Here is a 24392-nt window from a genome sequence, read left to right as displayed (position 1 = left end):
TATCAGAGAGAATGAGGAAGTCACTGCTGTATACCTTTAGTAATATAACAGATTGCATCTCGGATAATGTGTTATAAAGGTGAAGATTTTGAATGTGATAAGGACAGCATAACATAATATTTAGCATGAATGCTAGGTGAAAATATTACCCTCTTACAGTTATAGAAATAATTTATCTTGAGTTGTTTGATTGAGCAACTTGTTTATTAAGTGATTTTATAAAATTGCTGTAATATGTTCATTAAGATTACTGTGAGCTCGGGCGGAGCCGACGAGCAAACTGAATAGACGCACTTTTTTGGAGCTCCTCATTTATAATGTGATTTAGTGGATTTTTATATCTTTGGGAGATCTCCTATCAGAATTTATTTTGAGCTTACATCAAGACTATCTTGCCTTATGAGCGGAAAGAGTGGTAACGGAGACTTTCACAGAGAATCAGCTCTTAAACTCGGCACTAAGATCCCTGCTGCAAAGGCGCGAAGCGCCATCTTTACTCAGCATGCAGTTTCTGGATCGATGGGAAAAGAAGACGGAACATTCGCTCCAACTCTACTATAATGAGATACAGCGAGACCTTACTACTATAAGAGATAAGTTTGCAGCCCTGCTGTCTAACCAGCCATTAGAGCGGGAGATATATGAGATCACTGTCTACCCGTCTTTACACAGCACTAACTGCGATACACCAGACCGCACAGATGAGCTCTCTTATGGATCTGTTTCGGAGGTCCCTCCTCAGAACTCACGGACCGGCATATTAGGCTCCAGTGTGCTGAGGGCATCTAAGGTAAAACCACTCACCCTGTCTTACTACGGGCTTGAACACTTAGCGCAATCTGAACAACGCTACTACATTGCAAAGCCCCTGACTTCACAGTTTTCTATGGAGCACACAGTAAAGAGCCGAGCGTACACCAGCTCCCTACCTAAGCAAGACGCCTTACCCGAGCCCTGCGTAGAGCCGGGGCGGAGAGATACAGCCGACCCTCCATGGTGGAAAGGCATTTCTACACAACCGCAGAGACAGCACAATATGGAGGATACCTGGGGAAACAGTCTGAGACATGGAGCAGACGGACCCCGAGTTGGAGTGGGGTAAACATATATCAACTCCTTCACTACTGCAGGTGCCCAACTCTAGCTGAGTCGTTATGGGACTTATAGCAACATTGCAGTCTCCTCTGGGACTAACGCTAAATGCCTGCGAGTGATGTTTCCTAGCTTTAGGTTTGCTTTACAGGTTAACAGAATATTAGGTAACCACGCTACACCTATACTGTCTGGCTGCATAGCTTGGTTTGTGTTGGTAACTCTAAAGGGAAAGGGGGGAAAAAAAAAAAGAATGGCACAGGACTTTCTATTTTACTTATTGAAGTTTAAGACTACATGCCGTGACTCTGTTAAGTTAGCTTTTAAATGTGCATTTTTCCATAGCTAACCTACAGCTACATGGGTTTTTATTGTGCCCTGGAGCGACTCATATACATATTTATATCTCTGCACATCTGGGTCCTGCTTGAATATATGTATATTCCTGTAAAAGGCATGTCTGTGTAATATATATCCATGTTCTGTGTTATTGGCATTGCTCCACCAATTATTAGAGTTATGACTGACAGTGTTTAATACTTGAAAAGCGTACTAAACCAGAATGATTACAATGAGCGGGAAGATAATTCATTACCCTATCTTACAGTCAGGGATCATCCCCCAATAGAGTTCTGTGCTATGGAGTTTACCACACATAGTCCTGGCTACTATGGATGGAGTCAGATCTGTTTGCTCAGCGAGGAACTTTATATGTTATAGTTAATGGTTGCATCAATGTTTCTGCACCTATGTCAGCATCTTCCTTAAGTTAAAACCTTCCCTTACCATAGTGTTATATTCTTTTTATTGAGGGGATTATCTGTACAATGATTACGCTCATGTTAGAATTGTATTGTTTGCTTTGTATTCAAACTCATCTCTACATTTTACATGTCACTAGAAACTTCATTAAGTTCAAACATGTCCTACACTGTGTTTATTAATGTATATTGTTATTTATTCATGGTCACACTTTGTCTTTAGGTGATACTTATGTATCCTTATCCCTCTCTGCTCCTATTACTTTTATTTAGATTAACTTAAAATATATGTGCAATTGTCACAGGCTGACTACAAATGTTTACACTATGCTCCCTTCTGTATTTATGGTGTGTAACACCTGTTTGTCCATTTACTTGTCATATTAGGAGACAGGACAAAACATCCTATGTACATGCATATCTTAGCTAGTATGGTGACCTCCCCAACATATCTTTACAGTATCTTTCCACATTTCAGCAGGGGTTTGAATCACTATTGTGGTCTATACATAACTACATTTTTAAGTGGATGCTTAATTACAGATCCCCCCCTTGGCTAGGGCTCTTTTCTATATTGTCTGACTGCAGACTTTACTACTTATACCTCTTCTTAAAACATATGTCCTGTACGTATCTGTTCCAAGAGTTATGGTTGAAATCCCGGTTACCAGGCAGTTAGTGAATATCACAGATAATAAGTTCCCTATGTATACTGACTGGGTTTTTCCTTTATCCTTTTTGAGAGCCCAAAATATATATATTACTTAAGCCTCCCTATAATTCACCTAGTTTAACCTAAAACTCTCTTGACTCTAATATAAGGGAAGAGAGCAAATGTTTTCTAATCGTGGTCCCACATAAGCTTAATATCTATTTGGCACATGATATGTTAATCCATGGCTGCTCCATGTTCCTGTGTCTCAGCAGCTTTGAGGCACCGATGTTTGCAGCCTTTTCTCTGCTTCAATGATTATTGCACTGATTTCCATGTATGTATAAATATGCTTATATTTTTATTTTTGTACTTTCTCATTCGCCCGCAGAGATGTGTCTATGTTTGGGCGCTAGTGGGTTCATTTAATGTATTTAATACTCTTTGCTCTTATAACTGTACATTGAAATACGTTATGTTTATGCCTTATTGTATCTATGTCTCCAGGATATGACATTGCTTATGTGGAGTTCCATATTTATGTAAAATTATTTGTCTCTGTTGGGCTCCTCCCCTCCCTTTCCCGCCGGTACTGACTGCCTGCGGGTCATACCCCTATGCCTTTTTCCCACACTGCCTATAGTTGGTAATCCCTTAGGGGTGGAGCTCCTCTAGAAATCTCTTATGTTTCATATATACTAATGTCCCCCACCCCTCTTTAACTCTATATTTAGATAATTGCTCCACTTTGATGGAGCTATGTCCATCCCAGTAGTCATGTAAATAACAAGCCCTCCCTGTGAAGTCCACCCTTTTATCCATCCAATAAGGCTTTCCATACCTGCTCTCATGCCCTATTTGGCTCCGCCCCCCCACTCCCCTCCCCACTCCACTTTGAGCGGCTCTTGCCCGCTGCGTCCCCTTATCCCCCTCCCCGCTAAATTGGCCCATAAGTGGCCAAACACAAGCCAATCCATGTTTATCTTACTTTATTAGTTTATATTATGCTACAAACGCTTATCAGGATAATGTGGAGAATATATTCTATTTCCCCCCTCCCTCTACCCCCATAAAACCAACCCTTCCTTGCTTTTATATTTTCTAAATTAATAACTTATGGTGTATTTATCCATCACAAGGTTGGGTCATTTCTAGTCTACATACCATATAAAAAAATAAAATCTGAGGTCTCAATCTGGATAGTCCAAAATCTTTACTAATACCTTTAATAAGTGGGATTTATATGCCCCTTCTGTTTAGATTTATTGCCTAGTAAACCTCCATGCTCCTTCATAACACTAACCAGCTATAGCTTCTCCATTCTTATACCACTCACCATAGAGTATTACTCTTCATATTTTTGAATCTATACAATGTGGGCACATCTAGTATTGTTTATCTGGCAAGATCATGGTATTAGTATTGTACTATTCTCTTTTGTTATTATTGTTGGACGTTTCATTATTGTTATATTTGTTTATGACTTCAATAAAAAGCTATTAAAAAAAAAAAAAAAAAGATTACTGTGAGCTCCACTTGTCTCATGTTCTTGTTCCCTATACATTTAATTTATCGAGCAAAAAATAATTCTGTTGTTCTTTTCAATAATTGTACTATATTCACTGTTTATTGTGAGCTACACACTTTGTCTGGTTATTTTGCTCTATGCAGTATATCATGCAACCAAATGGCTGTTTAGTGAAATAACTCTGAAAATTGGGAGCCCACTATAGATTTATTGAATATATTATAGGTATAGATGGGAAAAAAATAAAGCAAAGTGCTACAAAAGTGATGAACTATTTAGCGTAACCATATATTTACCAGAAAAACTGGTATCCTCTATGTAGGATTAGTGAATATATTACATTTAAAACAAATTCTGGATACAAAAGCAAAAAAAGTGCATCTGAGCTTAAATAATATTTTTTTAAACCCATAGATTTATCATCAAATATTAACATGAACCATACAAACGTTTAGTATATCATTCTCCAAGAAAAAACACCATAACCAAACATAATAATCATATTACACATATCACACATCTCTTACACAACATTGGACATAGGTAACCATCACTTTATAAAAAAAGGACTTTGTTAAAAAAAAAGTTTGAGATGTATTTTACAACAAAATCAATGTATTGTGCAATAATGTTACACTTTTAATAGTGAAACATTTGGTGCATTGTTACAATGTTCATATTGCTGATATAACTATTTATAAAATGTATTTAATGTTCTCTTGTATCTAGTAGCTTTGATAAAAAACCCACAAGATAACTAAAAGTCGATTGATTTTTTTTTTTATTTATTGATTTTTTTTTGGTCTAATAGAGATTTCGTGTCCTAACTCTTTGGTGTGCTGGTCCCTACGATTTTTCTGTAAAAGTCGATTTTTTTGTTTGCTCACTGGAAAGGGAAAAAAGAGGTACTCAGCAGTTTTTCTTTGAAAGGGCTGATATGCAAGAAGCACAACTTTAGTGTGCCTTTAACATCCCTTTTATAGTAAAAAAAAAAAAAGTTTTGTATTTGTGATTTTTATGTCACTTATTTTCTTCCCTTAAAGCATGTGTTCTCTAATCAGCAAATATAATACATATTTATATGAAGTGGACACTAATATTACCTACGGTACCATTTTATTAAAATGTATCCATTACTTGCGTCAAGACGTCCAATAAATTCTCATGACTTTTGAAAAATTTCTTAGAAAATATTGCACCAGCATGTTTACATTATTGAAATACAGTTGTGAGATGAACAGGAGGTTTAATTGTTTCTATAAAAATGCCATATTCAGATCTTTGGAAAACCTACAAACAGCACGGTAGTTCACTCAACTGATGATTATTATGTTCACATTTACTAGTCTTCCTCTTGCACTATATTTTTGCATTATAAGTTATGATTATACTATATGGGTATTGAAAATTAAGAGAGCCCAAAATACTAAGGCTATTAAAAAAAGACTAAAAAAAACAAAACAAAAAACACCTTTCTTTCATGTAATTAGCAAGAGTCCATGAGCTAGTGACGTATGGGATATACATTCCTACCAGAAGGGGCAAAGTTTCCCAAACCTCAAAATGCCTATAAATACACCCCTCACCACACCCACAAATCAGTTTTACAAACTTTGCCTCCTATGGAGGTGGTGAAGTAAGTTTGTGCTAGATTCTACGTTGATATGCGCTCCGCAACAGGTTGGAGCCCGGTTTTCCTCTCAGCGTGCAGTGAATGTCAGAGGGATGTGAGGAGAGTATTGCCTATTTGAATGCAATGATCTCCTTCTACGGGGTCTATTTCATAGGTTCTCTGTTATCGGTCGTAGAGATTCATCTCTTACCTCCCTTTTCAGATCGACGATATACTCTTATATATATATACCATTACCTCTGCTGATTTTCGTTTCAGTACTGGTTTGGCTTTCTACAACATGTAGACGAGTGTCCTGGGGTAAGTAAGTCTTATTTTCTGTGACACTCTAAGCTATGGTTGGGCGCTTTTTTTATAAAGTTCTAAATATATGTATTCAAACATTTATTTGCCTTGACTCAGGATGTTCAACATTCCTTATTTTCAGACAGTCAGTTTCATATTTGGGATAATGCATTTGAATCAATCATTTTTTCTTACCTTAAAAAATTTGACTTTTTTCCCTGTGGGCTGTTAGGCTCGCGGGGGCTGAAAATGCTTCATTTTATTGCGTCATTCTTGGCGCAGACTTTTTGGCGCAAAAAATCTTTTCTGCTTCCGGCGTCATACGTGTCGCCGGAAGTTGCGTCATTTTTTGACGTTCTTTTGCGCCAAAAATGTCGGCGTTCCGGATGTGGCGTCATTTTTGGCGCCAAAAGCATTTAGGCGCCAAATAATGTGGGCGTCTTATTTGGCGCTAAAAAAATATGGGCGTCGCTTTTGTCTCCACATTATTTAAGTCTCATTTTTCATTGCTTCTGGTTGCTAGAAGCTTGTTCTTTGGCATTTTTTCCCATTCCTGAAACTGTCATTTAAGGAATTTGATCAATTTTGCTTTATATGTTGTTTTTTCTCTTACATATTGCAAGATGTCTCATGTTGCATCTGAGTCAGAAGATACTTCAGGAAAATCGCTGCCTGGTGCTGAAACTACCAAAGCTAAGTGTATCTGCTGTACACTTTTGGTAGCTGTTCCTCCAGCTGTTGTTTGTATTAAATGTCATGACAAACTTGTTAATGCAGAAAATATTTCCTTTAGTAAAATACCATTACCTGTTGCAGTTCCATCAACATCTAATGTTCAGAGTGTTCCTGATAACATAAGAGATTTTGTTTCTGAATCTATTAAGAAGGCTATGTCTGTTATTCCTCCTTCTAGTAAACATAAAAAGTCTTTTAAAACTTCTCTTTATCCAGATAAATTTTTAAATGAACATCATCATTCTGATTCTAATGATTCTTCTGGTTCAGAGGATTCTGGTTCAGAGGTTGATGCTGATAAATCTTCATATTTATTTAAAATGGAATTTATTCGTTCTTTACTTAAAGAAGTCCTAATTGCATTAGAAATTGAGGATTCTGGTCCTCTTGATACTAAATCTAAACGTTTAGACAAGGTCTTTAAATCTCCTGTAGTTATTCCAGAAGTTTTTCCTGTTCCTGGTGCTATTTCTGAAGTAATTTCCAGGGAATGGAATAATTTGGGTAATTCATTTACTCCTTCTAAACATTTTAAGCAATTATATCCTGTGCCGTCTGACAGATTAGAGTTTTGGGACAAAATCCCTAAAGTTGATGGGGCTATCTCTACCCTTGCTAAACGTACTACTATTCCTACGGCAGATGGTACTTCCTTTAAGGATCCTTTAGATAGTAAAATGGAATCCTTTCTAAGAAAAGCTTATTTGTGTTCAGGTAATCTTCTTAGACCTGCTATATCTTTGGCGGATGTTGCAGCAGCTTCAACTTTTTGGTTGGAAACTTTAGCGCAACAAGTAACAGATCATGATTCTCATAACATTATTATTCTTCTTCAACATGCTAATAATTTTATCTGTGATGACATTTTTTATATTATCAGAGTTGATGTCAGGTTTATGTCTCTAGCTATTTTAGCTAGAAGAGCTTTATGGCTTAAAACTTGGAATGCTGATATGTCTTCTAAATCGACTCTACTTTCCCTTTCTTTCCAGGGTAATAAATTATTTGGTTCTCAGTTGGATTCTATTATCTCAACTGTTACTGGTGGGAAAGGAACTTTTTTACCACAGGATAAAAAATCTAAGGGTAAAAACAGGGCTAATAATCGTTTTCGTTCCTTTCGTTTCAACAAAGAACAAAAGCCTGATCCTTCATCCTCAGGAGCAGTTTCAGTTTGGAAACCATCTCCAGTCTGGAATAAATCCAAGCCTTCTAGAAAAGCAAAGCCAGCTTCTAAGTCCACATGAAGGTGCGGCCCTCATTCCAGCTCAGCTGGTAGGGGGCAGATTAAGTTTTTTCAAAGAAATTTGGATCAATTCTGTTCACAATCTTTGGATTCAGAACATTATTTCAGAAGGGTACAGAATTGGTTTCAAGATAAGACCTCCTGCAAAGAGATTTTTTCTTTCCCGTGTCCCAGTAAACCCAGCGAAAGCTCAAGCATTTCTGAAATGTGTTTCAGATCTAGAGTTGGCTGGAGTAATTATGCCAGTTCCAGTTCTGGAACAGGGGCTGGGGTTTTATTCGAATCTCTTCATTGTACCAAAGAAGGAGAATTCCTTGAGACCAGTTCTGGATCTAAAAATATTGAATCGTTATGTAAGGATACCAACATTCAAAATGGTAACTGTAAGGACTATCCTGCCTTTTGTTCAGCAAGGGCATTATATGTCTACAATAGATTTACAGGATGCATATCTGCATATTCCGATTCATCCAGCTCACTATCAGTTTCTGAGATTCTCTTTCCTAGACAAGCATTACCAGTTTGTGGCTCTGCCGTTTGGCCTAGCAACAGCTCCAAGAATTTTTACAAAGGTTCTCGGTGCCCTTCTATCTGTAATCAGAGAACAGGGTATTGTGGTATTTCCTTATTTGGACAATATCTTGGTACTTGCTCAGTCTTCACATTTAGCAGAATTTCATACGAATCGACTTTTGTTGTTTCTTCAAAATCATGGTTGGAGGATCAATTCACTAAAAAGTTCATTGATTCCTCAGACAAGGGTAACCTTTTTGGGTTTCCAGATAGATTCAGTGTCCATGACTCTGTCTTTGACAGACAAGAGACGTCTAAAATTGATTTCAGCTTGTCGAAACCTTCAGTCACAATCATTCCCTTCGGTAGCCTTATGCATGGAAATTCTAGGTCTTATGACTGCTGCATCGGACGCAATCCCCTTTGCTCGTTTTCACATGCGACCTCTTCAGCTCTGTATGCTGAACCAATGGTGCAGGGATTACACAAAGATATCTCAATTAATATCTTTAAAACCGATTGTACGACACTCTCTGACGTGGTGGACAGATCACCATCGTTTAGTTCAGGGGGCTTCTTTTGTTCTTCCGACCTGGACTGTAATTTCAACATGGGTGTGGATTATTTTCAGCAGGAATTGGCTGTCTTTATTTTATCCCTCCCTCTCTAGTGACTCTTGCGTGGACAGATCCACATCTTGGGTAGTCATTATCCCATACGTCACTAGCTCATGGACTCTTGCTAATTACATGAAAGAAAACATAATTTATGTAAGAACTTACCTGATAAATTCATTTCTTTCATATTAGCAAGAGTCCATGAGGCCCACCCTTTTTTGTGGTGGTTATGATTTTTTTGTATAAAGCACAATTATTCCAATTCCTTATTTTTTATGCTTTCGCACTTTTTTCTTATCACCCCACTTCTTGGCTAAGCGTTAAACTGATTTGTGGGTGTGGTGAGGGGTGTATTTATAGGCATTTTGAGGTTTGGGAAACTTTGCCCCTCCTGGTAGGAATGTATATCCCATACGTCACTAGCTCATGGACTCTTGCTAATATGAAAGAAATGAATTTATCAGGTAAGTTCTTACATAAATTATGTTTTTGTAAATTAAATATAAAATTCTTCTTACTGCTGCTATCTTAAAAATAAATAATTATCAAGCTATGTAGAAAGCACTGATGAGGAAAAACAATAGTCTCCTTGAATTCTACAAATATTTGTTGACAATAAAAATATACTAAAGGAACACTACATACAGTAGAATTGTATAATTAAAAAATGCATAGTAAAAAGACAATGCAATAGCACTGCATTTTAAATAAGCATTAGATTATTTTTTTTCTGATAAATGTATTTATTTTCCCAGTTTGCAGGCCCCTATATCATGTGACAGTCATCAGCCAACCACAGATTTGTATATGTATACCCTGTGAGCTACTACACATGCTCAGTAGGAGCTGGTGTCTCAGAAAGTGTGAATATGAAAAGACTGTGCAGAATTCGATAATGGATGTAAATTGGAAAGTTTCTTAAAAATGTATGGTCTTTCCAAATCATGAAAGTTTATTTTGACTTTAGTGTCCCTTTAACAAAATGTGCAAAAATTCACTTGACATGAAATTTGTGGTTATAGTAAAGAAAACTATTAAAAAATGCACAAACATAAGTAATATTGTAACAACACTGCTTGCCTGGCCAAGAACAATATCCACACCACACTTTTCTCCCTTTTCCTCAGGTGTCAACTTATGTTTGTACTTTATTTTTTTTTGCGCTGTGTACATACACTGTTGTTCTTTATTGTATTCACATTTCTCATGTCAAGTAAGTTTTTGCACATTCTGCAAATGCAGTTTTATTGTCGATAAATATTTTTATATGTCAGAGAGTCTAGTTTTTCCTTACCTGTGCGGTCTACATGGCTAGATATATGATTTTACTGTAACTAGAACTATTGTAGAATGACGCACGTAAAATGTACCTAGAATTTCCAAGTTATGGTCTTATCAACACATTGAAGCCATTTGTGATTACTAAAACCTTATATAAACCACTATTTTCCATTGTTGATACGCTGTTAAAATTCGAAGCAAGGACTAGCCTGTGTAATTCATGCAGGGGAGATTACCTCCCGACAAATGACAGCACTTCTCCTAAACTCAGTAGGATCTAGGATCAATATATAGGTTGAATAAATATACTTTATTTACTTATTACACGTTTTGACAAGAAAGTAGATATCAGATAGACCCGTTGATAAACAATATTATGGCCACATCAGGTAGTTAAGTTACTCTGTTTAATTGTTCATGTTTTTAATTTTGTTTTATATATAAAACTGTTCCAAAAGACATTATATTGTTAGATCAGGAGTTATCCTGTCCTGAAGGAATGAGGGTCGCACTTTACATGAAGAATGCATCTAGCTAGACAAGTACTTTATAGGATTTCTATGTTAAAGGGAAGATATAGAAAACAGTTACAAGTTATGAGCAATAGATACAATAAAGTTTTCATTTTATTGAAGCTTCCACTTCTAATTATGTTCGCTGTATTGTTAAAAATCTAGATTTATCTGTGAATGTGACTCTCTTCCCTATGTTTATTCTGCTGTTTTGGAATTAAATAAAGAGAATTTCCACTAAATAAATTATTAACCCCTAAACTGCCCCCCCCCCCCCAAACAACGCAAACGCTAATTAAAACTATTAACGCCTAAACCGCCATTTGCCAACACATTGCAAACTATCTAAATAAATTATTAACCCCTAAACCGCCACCCCCCTAAACAGACATCCCCGCACAGCGCAAACACTAAATAAAACTAACCCCTAAACCGACATCCGCCCACATTACAAACTATCTAAATAAATTAACACCTAAACCGCCATCCCCCAACGCACAGTAATAAACTAATAACTAAACCTCCTAACCTAACCCCCCTAACTTAACCCAATTAAAATACCCATAAAATAATTAAAACTATCTAAACTACCTTTAAAAAATAAACTTACCTGAAAAATAAAATTTAAACCTAAGCTTACCCTAAAAAAAAGCTAAAATTTACCAGGAAAAAAAAATACATTACAAAAAAACCTATCCTTTACAAAAAATAAAATACAATAGCAATATGAATTTTGTAAGATTTTAATGGTTTGCATGTTGTTGTGTTTTTTTTTTTTTACTGATCAAAATCCTGACCAGACCACCATTTAAAATATTGATACATTTATAACATTTTAAGTTATGTACTTTTATATTATCTCAGTAATATTAATGTTGTCATGAATTTACTTGTCACAGGAGTGTTTGAGAACGGCATGGCAGAAGGAGCGATCAGCCCATCTATAGGGAAAATTAAGGCAATACGTTTAAAGATTCTTACAGAATCCCCTGTCTGGGCATTGATAAGTGAGGTAAGCTGACCCCGATATTCCTGTTACGTCTCTGATTTCCTGGCCATTCCGTAAACTTCCTTCTTTCTATAGCACATTGGTTTGTTACATAATCATATAGCTGCTGTTTGATTTGATCTGAGGTACAAAACCGTTTTCCTCTGGTTTTATTTTCCTATTTTAACTTTCTCTTGACTGAATAGTATCTATACGTGGTGTGAGTTTAGGTCAGTAAACCATAAAAAATAAGTGGAAAAGACATGATTATGTGTAAAGTGCGTTTAATGCGCTGCAGTCTAGTCATTCATGCAAAAATAGTACTGTAAAAAAAGAAAATTACGAGAGAGTATCACATGCATTGTCTGGTTTACCTGAAAAGCTAGGAAAAGACTGCATTAAAAAAAATGTTATGAGCTTTAAAAAAATTGTCTTGAGTAGTTAGATTCACTCACTTAGGGCTAGATTACAAGTGGAGCGCTAACTATTGCTTTTGCTAGAGCGCTAATGGTAAACCTTTTGCACGAGTTGGGTTGTGCTGGTATTACAAGTTGAAAGTAAAAACGTATTTCTCCAGTGCTAACTGACTTGCGCAAAAAGCTGAACTTACATTATTGCAAACGCAATAACCTGCTGCCCCATAGAAGTCAATGGAGCCAAAAATGTGGAAAAAACACCATACTTAAGACCCCTACTCTAATAACCCCAAAACCGCCACATAGCCAATCTCTCATTCCCCCCTACACTATTAACCCCAAAACCGCCACATAGCCAATCGCTCCTTCCCCCCCTACACTATTAACACCTAAACTGCAAGCCCCCCACATCGCAATCTACCTATGTACACTAAAAACCCCTAAAATGCTAGCCCCCCACATCGCAAAGTAACCTACACTAATAACCCCTAAAACGCCAGCCCCCGACTTCACAATTTACCTATGTACACTAAAAACCCCTATATCGCCAGCCCCTCACATTGCAAAGTAACCTACACTAATAACCCCTAAACCGGCAAACCCCCACATTGCAAACTACCTATGTACACTAATAACCCCTAAACCACCAGCCCCCCACATCACAAAGTCTGCCCTACACTTTTAACCCCTAAATCGACAGCCCCCATGCAAACTTACCCAAAAACTAACATTACTGTTAAAAAAAAAAAAACTATTACAACCCCCGCCCCCCAAATATTACAAAAAATCCCCCACTAATTTTACAACAATGAAAAACACTAACATTACAAAAAATAACAGAAAAATAATTATGCCTATTGTAATACCCCAAAATTAAAAAACAAAAACTTTCCTAAAACTAAACTACAAATAGCCCTTAAAGTGAAGGTAAAGTTTTAAATTACTAAATCTCTTAACTTTTTTCCCCAAAGGATTTTATAATTATATAATAAATAAATTTTATTTTTCCCTACAACTTTGTTCCTGACTCCTCCCAACAGCCATTTCCTTATTTTAGAGACAATGACATATAGAGCGGTCCCACCCGCTCTATACGTGTCACCAAATCGCGCTCACAAGGATTCAACGAACAATAAAGCCTATTACTTATTACGGCAATTCAATAAAAATAGAAATAGTCATGCGTAAAACAGGAGCACTCTTGTATCACAAGTGCAACTAATAATTCTGAACGCATGCACATATCATCCGGGAGGCGGATGAGGTAGATTAACTGCCGCCTAACGGCCAGAATTTCAATAGGCTGAAACAAAAATCTGACCAGAGATGAAAATAAAAAAACGAGTTGAATTCGCTGAACCAAAATTTGTGAGTATAAACGACAAAAACTGACTTTATAATTAGAATTTTACAAACTGATGAAAGTCATATTCAATTAGGGGGACAAGTGTTATTAAATGGTGAGATAGAGTTAACTTTACCTTCACTTTAAAAGGCCTTTTGTAGGCCATTGCACTAAAGTGATCAAGCTCTTTTTGTGTCAAAAAAACTTACTGCCCTCTAACATTTAACTCCCCCACCCCAAATAAAAAACAAAACAGAAAAAACCTAATCTTAAAAAAAAAAAAACGCCCATAAAAACAAAACCTAACTAAACCCCAAGATGATACTCACCGAAGATGTTGGCGGCGGCGCTCCATCTTCATCCCGGCGGTGGTCATTCTTCATCCCAGTGGCAATCCATCTTCTTATCTTTATCCCGGTGGCAGCAGCAGTGGTCTTCCTCCATCTTCAGATCTTGAACACGGAGGTCCTCTTCATGCAGTCACAAGCCGCGCACTGAATTTTGAATGCAAGGTACCAATTTAATATAAGGGTAACCTTGCATTCTGATTGGCTGATTTGCATGTTAAAATTAAAATTGGCCAATAGAAAAACCTTTCATTCTATTGGCTGAAGTTAAAGGGTTTAAATGTTAGTGGGTTACTTTGGGTTGGGGGGGCTTGCGGTTTAGGGGTTAATAGTGTAGTGCAGACTTTGCAGTGTGGGGGCGCTGGCTGTTTATGGGTTATTAGTGTACATAGGTAGTTTGCAATGGGGGGGCTTGCGGTTTAGGGGTTAATAGTGTAGTGCTTTACTTTTCGGGTGGGGGTTGTTTTTTTACAATGTCCCTTTAAGTACAGTAGAATTGGCACACACGCAAAAAAATAATACAGTACAATGCAATAACACTGAAACACCTGACAATTAAGCACAAAATGTATTTTTTTGACAAATTTCAAAGTTCTTTACATTTTCTCTGTGCTCAGCTGATCACAAAAAGCTTACACTGTACATATATACTGTGAACTCTTGAACATGCTCATTAGGAGCTGGTTCCCAGAAATGTGCATATGTGTGTATATAAAGAGTGTGCACATTTTGATAATAGAATTAAAACTGAATTTAAAACGTCCATTGAAGTTTATTATGACATTGGATAGTGAATTAGACAGAGGTGTAATATGTTAACAATTAGGTTGCACCCCACCCAATGCTAATTCCTTAATTTATATATCACCCACCTTGAGTTGAGGCTTTTAATAGCATTTTTCTTGCATATTAACATGTAAGGAAAAGAAAAGGAGGTACCCCACAGCGCGACCCTAAAGATTTTTCAGGCTATTCCAAAATACAACACTCCCTAATAGTTGTAGCAAAATACATACAGAAAAGAAAAAGATATGGAATAGCGCTAACTCAGCTAGAAAAATCAATAAGTAGGAGAAAGAATATAAATATATTGTCTCTGTCTTATATAAAATTGATTTATTGACACAGATATTTTCTACATACATAAATAAATAAATAACTAGGTGACCGGTCACTAAATATCAAATATATAAAAGATAGAAGATAAATTAATTAATGTTATGTAAATACACTACAAAAAAGAGCCTTGTTACTATTTTTAAAACATAATTGCACTCTGTGACAAGCTTGTTTTTGAGGATTCTTGTATAGAATGAATTTTAAAAATCTCCCACCGTGTATATAGCAATCAGCGTCTGGTTAGTCACTGCGTTTAAGTGTCAAATCCAGTTCTTACTGTTCAAACTTTATATACCATCTTTCTTCTACACAAACCTGGTTGTTAAGTATCCGGTCTCCCACTTATAGTGGGTGAAGAAAAAGTCTCCGTTAAAATGTATTTATGCCTTTCTCTTATAAGGCTACTTCTCACCTCGGTATATAGTATGCTCTTTTGTCCTTTTCAGACGCTACCGCGTCTTGCGTAAATCCTCAGATAGATCAGCTGTGATTGCCGGTCTCAACTCCTTCCGTGTCACGTGTGACGAGTTGGCCAATGGCTGTCTTTCACATGTAAGGTTTTGTTTTTTAATTTTGTAATTTGTTAGACCGGATAATATTTTCCTAGATCTGTTTGGTATCATTTTTCTTATTAGACCTGGAGATGATACTCCAAAACTGTACTATAATCATGATGTTTGTGCATGCACAAAAATGGACCTTAAGTTGTTTTTTTCAATACTAGATCCAGAGTTGTAGATCCAGAGTTGTTTTCTAGATAATCTGGCTCCCAGGGCAGAATTCCAAAATGTGCCCCCCCCCCCCAAATTGTAAAAAGCAGCACACAGCAATATATATAATTTCATATAGATGAGGAGTGTCCACAAGCCATTACATATGGGATATACATTCCTACCACTAGGAGGCGGCAAAGTTTCCCAAACCCCAAGAGCCCTATTGTAAGGGTTTTTTCCCTGTTTTGTTTGCCATGTGCTGCTGGCAGCCATTTTACTCACCTCTCTTGCTGACTATGGTGCATTCTGGGGGATGCTGCTCATTTCCTGCACTTCCTTTTATGGCCAGACTGTTGTGTGAGAGTCTCAGAATTGCTATGTCATCACTTATTATTTAAAGGGCTTCTGTTCAGTATGCTTTGCATTGTCTCAGACCTGTTTGTGAGAGTTCCTGTGTATTACCTGTCTGTCTGACGTCCTTCCTGGTTCCTGATCCCCAGCTTGTTCCTGACTCTGCTGTTTTCCTTGTTCCTGATTCCGGCTCGTCTGACTATTCGCTTTGGCTCCTGACTCGACTCGCCTGACTACTAGATCTGGTTTTGACTCCTGGCTTATTTGACTTGTGGACTTTTTATTATTTTTTTGTTATTAATAAAGGTGTGATTATTTTTGCACCTCTCGTCTCAGTCTGGTTCCTGACACCTATAAAACCCCTCCCGCCTCACACATTTGTTAGTTTTTACTTTGCCTCCGTTGAAGGTGGTTGAAGCATGAAGATGTGCATGATTTCTTCAGTGAAAGGGGCTTTCAGAGCATATTGAAGCCTGCTTCCTCGCAGAGTACAGTGCTTGTTAGAGGGATGTATTTGGAGTATGGCTTGTAATACGATGGTTTCGCCTTATGGGAATTCTTCATAGGCCCTCTGAAAATTCGGTCACAGGGTCTTGTCTTTTGCCTCCCTTTACAGATCGATGTTATACTCCTATTTCCATTACCTCTACTGATATGTTTCAGTACTGGTTTGGCTGTCTGCTACTTGATTGATAGTGGACGAGTGTGTATAGGATAGTTGTGTTTTTTTGTTTGTCATAAGAGAGATAATTTCTTTTGTTACTCGTGAACTTCAAAAGTTTGGATATTGGTTCCCATATGTAACGGATCTTGGACTCTCGCCACCTATATGAAAAAACACAATTTATGCTTTACCTGATAAATTTAATTTCTTTCTTTGTGGCAAGAGTACATTGTTTTGTTTTAAGCAGATCTTTTTTTCCTGCTTCTTTTTTTGGCTCTTATTCCTTCTATAAGGTATAGCCAAGCAGTGAGGTTTAACTAAGGTATATGTGAGGTGGGGGAGGGGTTTTATAGGGCTATTGAGGTTTGGGAGACTTTGCTTCCTCCGAGTGATAGGAATATAATTCACATGCGTAATGTATCATTGACTTTCGCCACCATGAAATAAATGAATTTATCAGGTAAATATGAATTATATATTTCTCTTCGTGACTTCTTAAAGTCTATTTGTTACCACAAATTTGCGAACACCCGAGCGCAAACTTTTTACCTTCAAATCTCTGAGCACAAAATAATTGCTTCTAGTGGTTTAAATGCTCAAACTGAAGCGCAAACTACTGCTCCATTTGTAATCTGGCCCAATATGAGGTATGATACAGGCTCTTTTTAGAGGTGAACACACTCATTACTGTCTGTCAGGAGTCCATGCCTGGTGTGCCAAAGTCTCCTGGATTTTATCACCTCGGTCCACAACCTGTTAAGCCGTTATCTCCTTTATGGATCAAGCTTCCCTTGTGTCACACACTTAATTTATTCAGCGACCAACAAGTTCAGCTTCCCTTTTGCCGGCTCAGAGAATGCCTAACAAAAACAAAAAACAACTTAACGGCTAGATTACAAGTTTTGCGTTATGGTGAAAAAGCAGCGTTAAGGCTCTTTTTCACTACCGCTGGTATTACGAGTCTTGCAGGTATATCTGTACCGCACACTTTTTTGGCCGTAACGCAACGTAACTACCGCAGATTTCAAAAAGTCATTTTTCAATGGGACTTCCACAGCGAGCGTTATGACGTGTTTGCCTGTCCGGCCAAAAAGTGAGCGGTACAGCCTATACCGTCAAGATCCGTACCGTAAACTGAAAGTCAGTAGTTATGGCTTTTATGTTACAGAGCTGTAGCATAAAACTCATAACTAAAGTGCTAAAAAGTACACTAACACCCATAAACTACCTATTAACCCCTAAACCGAGGCCCTCCCGCATTGCAAACACTAAAATAAAATTATTAACCCCTAATCTGCCACTCTGGACATCGCCGCCACTATAATAAACATATTAACCCCTAAACCGCCGCACTCCCGCATCGCAAACACTAGTTAAATATTAACCCCTAATCTGCTGTCTCTAACAAAGCCGCAACCTACATTACTGTTATTAACCCCTAATCTGCTGCCCCCAAAATCGCTGCCACTATACTAAAGTTATTAACCCCTAACCCTAAGTATAACCCTAACACCCACTAACTTATATAATTACTTATATATAATAAATCTAAATAAAAACTTTAAAGTGAATGTCAATTTTGATGCTAAAGTGCCCGGTTTTTAAAATTTTTATTAAAAAACAGGGGCACTTTAATTCATCAATTTACATTTCACTCCTGTTGTGAAAAAAACTTACCTTTTAATCTTCACAGCAGCTCCAGCTTCCTCCGGTCGTCGCAAGCCATTTCTGATGTCAGAAATGATGGATGGGTCATCCTCCAATCACGGCTTCCCCCCCCCCCAGGGGAATCGGTGTCTGATTCAACACCGTGATTGGAGGAAGCCGGATTCCTCATTTTAGACCCAGAAAGAGGCTTTGCGACGGGCGGAGGAAGCTGGAGCTGCTGTGAAGATTAAAAGGTAAGTTTTTTTTTCTCAACAGGAGTGAAATGTAAATTTTGATAAATTAAAGTGCCCCTGTTTTTAATCGAATTTTTAAAAACCAGGCACTTTAGCATCAAAATTGACATTCACTTTAATATAATTAAAATAAATCTAAATAAAAATTACTATCATTACCCAACTAATTCCTATTTAAAACTAAATACTTACCTATAAAATAAACCCTAAGCTAGCTACAATATAACTAATAGTTACATTGTATCTATCTTAGGTTTTATTTTTATTTCACAGGAAAGTTTGTATTTATTTTAACTAGGTAGAATAGTTAGTAAATATTTATTAACTATTTAATAACTACCTAGCTAAAATAAATACAAATTTACCTGTAAAATAAAACCTAACCTGAGTTACACTAACAACTAACATTACAATAAAATTAAATAAATTGCATGAATTAAATACAATTAACTAAATTACAAAAAAAAAACCGCTAAATTACACAAAATAAAAAAGAAATGATCAAATATTTAAACAAATTACACCTAATGTAATAGCCCTATCAAAATAAAAAACCCACTAACCTAAACTAAACTGCCAATAGCCCTTAAAAGGGCCTTTTGCGGGGCATTGCCCCAAATAAATCAGCTCTTTTACCTGTAAAAAGATACAAAAAAACCCCGACAGTAAAACCCACCACCCACACAACCAACCCCCCAAATAAAATCCTGTCTAAAAAAACCTAAGCTCCCCATTGCCCTGAAAAAGGAATTTGGATTTGCATTGCCCTTAAAAGGGCATTTAACTATTTTTCAGCCCAAACCCTAATCTAAAAATAAAACCCACCCAATAAACCCTTAAAAAAACCTAGGGCTATTAGGGGCGCGATCCGATATAGATCGCAGTTTGCGGCGCAAGCGAGGGAACCGGCGTCGCCCGCAGTTTCAGCTCGCAACTCGAGCTATCCCATATAAGTCGCCGTCAGATGCTAACGTTCCATAAGTCTGACAAACCAGCGATGTCCAGAAATCTGCGTAAGTACAAATTTCTGGCGTCGCCAGTGATTTACGGCACGTTTAAAACTGCCGGCGCCTATAAAACCTGACTAAAGTCTAAAACACCCGCACTGTCTAACACTCCTCCCTAACATAGCCCGACAAGTCTAACACGCCTCCCTAACATAGCCCGCACTGTCTAACCCTCTATCCGCTATCCCCCCTCACTATCCTAACAATAAAAAAGCTATTAACCCCTAAACCGCCGCTCCCGTACCCCGCCGCAACCTAATAAAGTTATTAACCCCTAAACCGCCGCTCCCGTACCCCGCCGCCAGCTATATTATATCTATAACCCCCTAAAGTGAGCCCCTAACACCGCCGCCATCTATATTAAAATTATTAACCCCCAATGTAAGCCCCTTACACCGCCGCCATCTCTATTAAAATGATTAACCCCTAATTTAATCTACCTACCCCGCCGCCAGCTATATTATCTATGTTAACCCTAAGTATATTATAGTTAATATAGGTATTACATTATATATATTAACTATATTAACCCTAATTATATTAGGGTTAATATAGTTACTATAGTATTTATATTAACTATATTAACTCTATCTAACCCTAACACCCCTAACTAAATTTATATTAAATTAATTCATTTATAAACTAAAATATTCCTATTTAAATCTAAATTCTTACCTATAACATAAACCCTAAGATAGCTACAATATAATTAATAATTACATTGTAGCTATGTTAGGGTTAATATTTATTTTACAGGTAAATTGTTAATTATTTTAACTAGGTATAATAGCTATTAAATAGTTATTAACTATTTAATATCTACCTAGTTAAAATAATTACCCAATTACCTGTAAAATAAATCCTAACCTAAGTTACAAATACACCTACACTATCAATAAATTAAATAAACTACAAACATCTATCTAAAAATACAATTAAATTAACTAAACTAAATTACAAAAAATAAAAAAAAGATTACAAGATTTTTAAGCTAATTACACCTATTCTAAGCCCCCTAATAAAATAATAAACCCCCAAAATAAAAAAAATTCCCTGCCCTATTCTAAATTAAACAAATTTCAAAGCTCTTTACCTTACCAGCCCTTAAAAGGGCCTTTTGTGGGGCATGCCCCAAAGAATTCAGCTCTTTTGCATACAAATACAATACCCCCCCCCATTACAACCCACCACCCACATACCCCTATTCTAAAACCACCCAAACCCCCCTTAAAAAAGCCTAACACTACCCCCCTGAAGATCTCCCTACCTTGTCTTCACCACACCGGGCCGAACTCCTGATCCGATCCGGGCGATGTCTTCCTCCAAGCGGCAAAGAAGAATTCTTCCTCCGGCGATGTCTTCCTCCAAGCGGCAGCAAAGTCTTCATTCTTCCGGTGGCATCTTCAATCTTCTTTCTTCGCTCCGCCGCCGCGGAGCATCCATCCCGGCCGACTACTGAACTTGGAATGAGGTACCTTTAAATGACGTCATCCAAGATGGCGTCCGCCGAATTCCGATTGGCTGATAGGATTCTATCAGCCAATTGGAATTAAGTTAAAAAAATCTGATTGGCTGATTGAATCAGCCAATCAGATTCAAGTTCAATCCGATTGGCTGATCCAATCAGCCAATCAGATTGAGCTCGCATTCTATTGGCTGTTCCGATCAGCCAATAGAATGCGAGCTCAATCCGATTGGCTGATCCAATCAGCCAATATCCTTACGCTGCATATTGGATACCAACGGCAGTCTAACTGAAAAACCGAGTCAATACATAGACCAACGACTCAGAGAATATCTATACACGCTACCATCTTATGTTAAGGACACTATGGAGGTGCTGCAAAAACTGGATAACATGACACTATCCCCTAACTCGTTCATCATAACGGCAGATGTGGAATCATTGTACACCAACATAAAACACCATTTGGGTGAACAGGCAATTTCTTACTATTTGAGTACAAATGTGAATGATAATCAAGATCATAATCAGTTCATCAAAGACCTATTACATTTTGTACTTCATCATAACTATTTTACATTTAAAGATCGTTTCTATTTACAAACACAGGGTACCGCAATGGGTACTGCCTGCGCACCCACGTACGCAAATTTGTTCTTAGGTTGGTGGGAGAACCTAACGGTATTCACTGGAGACAATGATAGATTTATGCAGTACATTCCTTGTTGGATTCGGTATATAGATGATATACTGTTCATCTGGGAAGGCCCCGAACCAATATTATGTGAGTTCATGGAAGTCTTGAACAATAATATATTGAACATCAAACTCACATACGAGTATAGTCAGCAATCAGTTAATTTCTTGGATCTACAAATACAAGTAGACCAAGAAGGAAGGGTGAGCACAAACATATACAGAAAACAAACAGCAACCAATACCTTATTGTACCATACCAGTGCCCATGCCCCCTGTACTGTCAAGGCCATCCCTAAAGGGGAATTCACAAGGCTGAGGAGGAATTGTTCTGATTTGAGTACATTCAGGCAAGAAGCCTCTAAATTATCTAACAGGCTACAAGAAAGAGGCTACAGTAAAAGGTCCATAAAAAAAGCTAAAACTGAGGCATTACAGCAAGACAGACAAAGGCTTTTACGACCACGTCAGAAAAAACAGGACAATAAACCAAGACTGATTACGACTTACAACCCCCAAATAAAACAGATAACAACGATAATAAATGATCACTGGCATATCTTAAAGAATGATCCCCTACTAGCAACTCAGATCGGGGATAAAGTTTCAATTGGATATAAAAGACCCAAAAACCTAAAAGACACACTGGTTAAAAGTCATTATATCCACATGCCTAAAAGAGCAAGTCAATCAAAAGGCATGTTCCCATGTGGGACATGCAGTACATGTCCCAAGGTACTGAAAATCAAGGACATTGTAGACAAATATGATAATAAACATATACTAGCTGACCACTTCTCCTGCACCACAACAGGTGTTATATATGTCCTTCAGTGTCCATGTAAGCTGTTCTATGTCGGAATGACGACACGACAAGTGAGGACAAGGATAATGGAACATAGCAGGAATATTAAAAATGCTCATAAGGACATGGAGAAAAACAAACAAATAACAAGTGTAGCTAGGCACTTCTATCACAAACATGATAGCAATGATTCCTTGCTTAAATTTTCAGTATTACAAAAAGCAACTCTAGGCATTAGAGGAGGTAACCTAGAGCAAATACTACTTAAAATGGAGTGTAGATGGATACACCTATTGAATAGTGTCAAACCTCATGGACTTAACGATAACAACAACTATCATGTCTATCTGGAATAACAAAATATAAAAATCAATATAGGGATCAAACAACACTACATGATCTGAGAAGATAACATTTTCAACATATCATACCTTGAATATGTATGATCCTTTACAATCAATGAGATACAATAAATTAAAATCAAGATTTTAACCCTTATTTACACCCAATCACTTCAATGGTTTCACTCAATAAATTGGCAGTAACACATTCCTTCACTGTGCAGCATATTAATGGGACTTCTTAGTAACTAATTTCTTCTAAGTTAAATTTAACAAATCAGAATATCACACTCAAACACTGAGCTATCACCACACTTCACTACATTTGGCTTTATTTTTAGCCAACTGTTCATTATCTAAACACAAAATGAATCCCCACCTAAGTTGGATCTTAGATTCTTTTCACTAAATTAACTTAAAGTCCTTAGACGTTTTAATTTTATTTTTAACTCATTTTTATTTCAATTTATTTTAAATTTATACCAAGCACTATTCACAGCTTAAACACGCGTTTTTTTGTTCTTAAGTTTTATTTTTAGTTTCACCTCTCACTTGTATATCACTGCAGTACCTAACAAAAGTAATAAGAACATTACAAATCTTGATAAGTATCTATAAATACATACATTAATGGTGTTACATCCAAATAAATAGTTCCGCTTTTTCCCTATAAGAAACTATATTAACATATACCTAAATAAAGATAATGCAAATCAGGACGAAGTGAACAAGGCAGTGTTAAACACTGTTGCATTCATTTTCCAAAATAATATATTACATTTTTTGATTGTTTTGTTATCCAGTAACCATGGCGGTTACACATCGTCTCCATAGCAACCTCCGTGACAGAACTAACTCTAAGATTGACACAAGCTCTACTAATAGCAACAGTAGTCCCTGACCAATCAGACTTTAGAGGTGGGACATTAGAATACTACATACTTCCGGAAGTGTGCCGGCCCGGGTAACCCCTCTGAGGATGCGTTAGTGAAACGCTGCGTCAGGGGTCCTCGCTATTTTTTAACTGCCTCTCTTGTTGTAATAATTAGTAAAAATATCTTAGCTTAAATAACTTTTCTCAGTTAGTACTTGGTAACCTGTGGCTTTTCACAGGCTTAAGCAGAAGCTATTACTGTTTATCCCAGTATATATAAAAAAATGGGTAACCGCTGCACTTGCATAACATAATACGTTAACGTGTGGGTAATATAATATCTGGGGGATTAAGTTCTGAGACAATTGTGTCTACACAATATCGTATACTACCATAGAAGGAATACAACTTACAGGTGTCATTACTAAGATAATACAAAATTAGACACATAGTGTAACACTATTACAAGCTGCAATTTAGTAACGCTGTAATACAACTGTAGTCA

At 37.0% G+C, this 24392-nt stretch overlaps 1 protein-coding gene across 1 annotated transcript in view; it reads left to right on the top strand.

Annotated features, from left to right (window-relative positions):
- The window catches only part of MGAT4D (MGAT4 family member D), a 559080-nt gene that overhangs the window by 531674 nt on the left and 3014 nt on the right, over window positions 1-24392 (top strand). The window contains exon 14 of the mRNA XM_053703693.1: window positions 11755-11867. Coding sequence (XP_053559668.1) covers window positions 11755-11867 — 113 coding nt within the window. The remainder of the gene's footprint in view (window positions 1-11754; window positions 11868-24392) is intronic.

This window comes from Bombina bombina, chromosome 2 (assembly GCF_027579735.1).
Source record: "Bombina bombina isolate aBomBom1 chromosome 2, aBomBom1.pri, whole genome shotgun sequence".
Lineage (NCBI taxonomy): Eukaryota > Metazoa > Chordata > Amphibia > Anura > Bombinatoridae > Bombina > Bombina bombina.
The sequence above is the reverse complement of the archived record's forward strand: the minus strand, read 5'-3'. Positions and strand labels throughout refer to the sequence as shown.